The 4,203-nt window shown below is 41.9% G+C and overlaps 1 protein-coding gene across 1 annotated transcript in view; it reads right to left on the reverse strand.

Annotated features, from left to right (window-relative positions):
• Nucleotides 1-4,203, reverse strand: part of LNX2 (ligand of numb-protein X 2) — a 26,884-nt gene that overhangs the window by 7,101 nt on the left and 15,580 nt on the right. The window contains 2 exon segments of the mRNA XM_010005635.1: nucleotides 687-864; nucleotides 2,935-3,081. Of these exon segments, the coding sequence (XP_010003937.1) occupies nucleotides 687-864; nucleotides 2,935-3,081 (325 nt within the window).

Raw genomic sequence — 4,203 nt, forward strand, 5'->3', positions numbered from 1 at the left:
GAATTGCAGAGACCTCACATGCAGTCTTCGTTTCACATACAGTGCAATATGTTTTAATCCTCAAATGCTTTGCTATCAATCAGGCAGGATTCACCTACACTGTCTCCACCTCCTTCCCTTTTCCAAAGCCAAGGACTGCAGATGGGTGCTGCAGCACCCCTGAAGACTGGGGAATGCAAGCTGTCCTAAAGGATAAGAAAGCATTCAGGAACCAGGGTCACATCAATGTAGCTTCTGGGGTAAACTCAGCTCGGGTGACCTGTGGCTTGTCATCAGAGCATCTCTGCTGTTCAGATAATGCACTGACGAGTGGAAGTTCCTTGGACAGAGATGGGGCCCAGCCCACCACATTAAACACAAAAACAGGATGTGTGTGCTACAGTACAAAGCGTCACACCAGACCCTCAGCTCGGGGGATTACCATAAGCTTTAAAGAATTTAATCAGACATTTCCTGGTTTTATCCTCTTCCCCGGCTATAATTCTCAAAACATCCTTTTCCTAGAAAAGGTGGAAGTGTGATACTAAATACTCTATTTCCATTATTGAAACGTGAGGAAAAAAAAAAATCCATCAGTGCTTCCTTACAACTGTGAATAGACTTTATGACACCACCTGACTCCAGAGAACCTATTCATCAAACACCAACCAGAGGTCACCTGTGCCACCAGGAGAGCCAAGCCCCACCTCGTTTAATCCTGCCGTCTCTTGCCAAACACCCGTGCGGCTGCACGCTGGTAACAAAGATGGGCAACTCGCCACTTTTGCTGCCTCTGCCTCCTGCCACTGTCATTCCCAGAGATTCAAGGGGCTCTTTTTTCACCGTAATGTGCTTTTCTTGGCATGTAACACACTGGGAGAGATCCTATTTGACAAAGATAAATAACATCGTTAAGACTTTAGGAAAAAAACAACAAACCGGGACAAAACACGACTAAATACACCCCGAAGCTACACTTTGGTACTTTAACAGGATGGTATAAAAGGACTAAGTCCTGCAAATTGGCTTTAGCTGGATTTTCTCCACGTCAGAAAAAAATACAAAGAAAGAAAAAGTTAAAATAAAATAAAAAAGCCACTCATGTAAATTCTTAAATATAGACAGAAAGTTTCTAAAGGCCCATCTTGAAAATCTCACTCCAGTTTTTCTCAGCAGCCTGCATGGGAATGGGTGACATTTTAAGACTGGACTATAAAACCTCATGGTCAGAACAGTGGACACAAGCCAGAAACAAGTATTTTGATGTCTTGCTGAACATCAGCATTACCTTATTTGTCAGTAGAATAACTACAAAAAAGCTCCTAAGAAATGAAAACACATGTGTTTTCATGCTGACAAAGACGGACCATTTAAAGCCCTTATATGTCATGGTTTCTTTGTAGCTGGCATCTAGAATCTCCCAGAGCATAAAGTGACTAAGGCTAGTCAATGCCATAGGCTGATAATGGGTGCCTTGTGCAGCCTCCCTGCTGGTTACAATTAAGGCTCAAACTTGAAGCTCTTTCTATATTTAATTTTCTAACAATTGGATTGTAAAATTTGGCCTGTATTTAGTTTTATCCCATTAAAAGACTCTCAACCTGAATCCAAGAATACTTTATTTGCTAAAGCTCTTCTTCTGCAGGATATTTAGTGATACATTCAAACCACTGCACAAATACTTAAAGTAGCATCTTAAATCAACAGAATACTTGCAAGGAATCCAAGGTAATGGAAGAAATAGCTTGGGAGATTCTTCCAACTACAAACACATATTTATTCTGCTGACTTCTCTTGGAAAATGGCAACATTGCTCTCTTGACCTCCAGTGCCCCATGTCTCTTCTGACTCACTCTGCTCCTCACACATACATGTTAATTACATATGTAGCTATATGTATGCTTATAAAGACAGCCTCTTAATAAGTCTTCAGGCTTTAGGCCTCACTGGTTGGTGTCAAACAATTATATAAACATTTTTCAAGCCACAAGACTTCTAAGGCAACTGTAGGTTAATGAGACAAAGATAAAAGGCATGAAGCACGGGAAATGTCCACTTGTGGCTCCATGGGACCTCCCACTTTGAAAGACCCCATAGTTGGTATTGACATGTGAGGAAAATCAGCTCAGCCAACAGATCAGCTTTGGAACTGTGTCAACTCATGCTGGCAGACACAGATGAAGATCTATATATATATATATCAAGCTCTGATATGGATGAGCTGTAATCATGTTGATATGAACTAATGTTGTGTCAAGTACTAAGAGCTACCAACTGTATTCAGCAGCCTCACTTTCGCTCCTCAGAAGGCAAACAAGCTTCCTAGAGCTTCAACTGTTGTTTTCTAAAATTATCCAAATTTTTATAAGAAAATATTGTCAACACATGTAAATCCTCTCAACAGAATCACAGAATCATACAATGGTTTGGGTTGAAAGAGACCTTAGACTATCTAGTTTCAATGCCCTGCCACGGGCAAGGACAGCTCTCACTAGATCATGTTGCTCAAAGCCCGATCCAACCTGCCCTTGAACGTTTCCAGGGAAGGGGCATCCACAACTATCCTGGGCAACCTGTTTCAGAAGTGTGACGGTGAACATAGATGCCAATAGAGCAGACAAGAGGAAAGATGGCTTGGTTGACATGGTCAACACCAGTAACACATGAGCCACTGTCTTAGACAAGGTCTAACAATTATGGCTGTACAAGCTCAAGAGAACTTGCTGCTTTCACCGCAGTCAGCAAATCCAAATATTGCTAAGCTGGTGCACTTTTTTTTTTTCCACTCCAGACATGACACAGGACTTGAGTACTTGGAAGTTGCCTTTTTTTTTTTAACTTAAAAATAGGTGGAGAAGCAAATACAACCCATTCTGCCAATCTTGCCTTGCTACACATTTAGACCATCACAGGACTGAAACTACGTTTATACCTCTTAGAAGGAGAAACACCAACCTTATGTGAGTTGGGTCGGCTGTGAAACAGCTGCTGGGACTGGTGTTGGTGAGGGCTGCTACTGTGAGTCCCCGTGTCTCGGATAATACTGACGGTCTGTGACTTCAGAGCTCTAGAGACAATCAAATTCACTCTCTCCCCACTAGCCTGTTGAATATATGAAACAAAGTAATGAAGTTGATAGGATATTGATAAGTAGCACCGAGGAAGGAAAAAATGAGATGAAATATGTAACAAGATTAACAGCAGAACTTGTCTTCAGTTCCTGGAGATGCTTAGACTGCACAGTCCCTTACTTGTTCCTTGCTGCAATTCCCTCCAGAATGGAGGGGATATTAACCCTTCCTCTCTTCCCCTGGTGTTACATCTGTATTACCTGGAAATCCACTGCAAAAAAGACTGTCTCTCATTTTGTGTAAGGAAGCCTTAAACATTAAACATCACCCAATTCCATTTGCAGCCTTTGTGAACTTCTGCCAACATGTAGCAATAAAATAAAGAAATTCCCACACAATGGCTCTAGGGTCTGTGGATTTTGGTAAGAAGTCCCCAGTACCTCTAGTTTTTCCCAGAGAGACTTCTGAGGAGGTTGTGTATGAGCAGACCATCGAATTATGGAGTTTAGGCAGTATCAGGAGACTCAGGTACGAGATGTTAAATGCAACATCAGCTAGTTCTATTGCCACAAAAACATACCTCAAGATAAAAGTTTTCCTTTAACTGTGACAGAAGCTGTTAAAATGGTAAGTGGAACAAATAATAGAATCAAAGTATCACAGAATGGTTAAGGTTGGAAGGGACCTTAAAGATCATCAGGCTCCAACCTCCCTGCTATGAGCAGGGACACCTCACACTAGGCCAGATTGCACGAAGTCTCATCCACCTGGTCTTGAACACCTCCAGGGAGGAGGAATCAACAACTTACCTGGGCAACCTACTCCAGTGCCTTATTACCTTCATGATGAAAAATTTATTCTTTATATCTAACCTAAATCTCCCTTCTTTCAGTTTAAAACCATTACCCCTTGTCCTACCACTGCCCCCTCTGGTGAAAAGTCTCTCCCCATCTTTCCCAGGCTCCCTTTAGGTATTGGAAGGCTGCTTTGGGTCTCCCCAAAGCTTTCTCTTCTCCAGGCTGAAATATTTGCTATTCACTTGTATTGCAGCTCTCTGTGTGCTGGGTTAAACAGAAACAACTGTGCTAGACTGAAAGAACCTAAAACTGGTCTAATTCCAACTTTTCCTAAAACCAGAGCAATTTCACCACCA

Source organism: Chaetura pelagica, unplaced genomic scaffold (assembly GCF_000747805.2).
Source record: "Chaetura pelagica isolate M959 unplaced genomic scaffold, ChaPel_1.0 scaffold269, whole genome shotgun sequence".
In the NCBI taxonomy this organism is placed as follows: Eukaryota; Metazoa; Chordata; class Aves; order Apodiformes; family Apodidae; genus Chaetura; species Chaetura pelagica.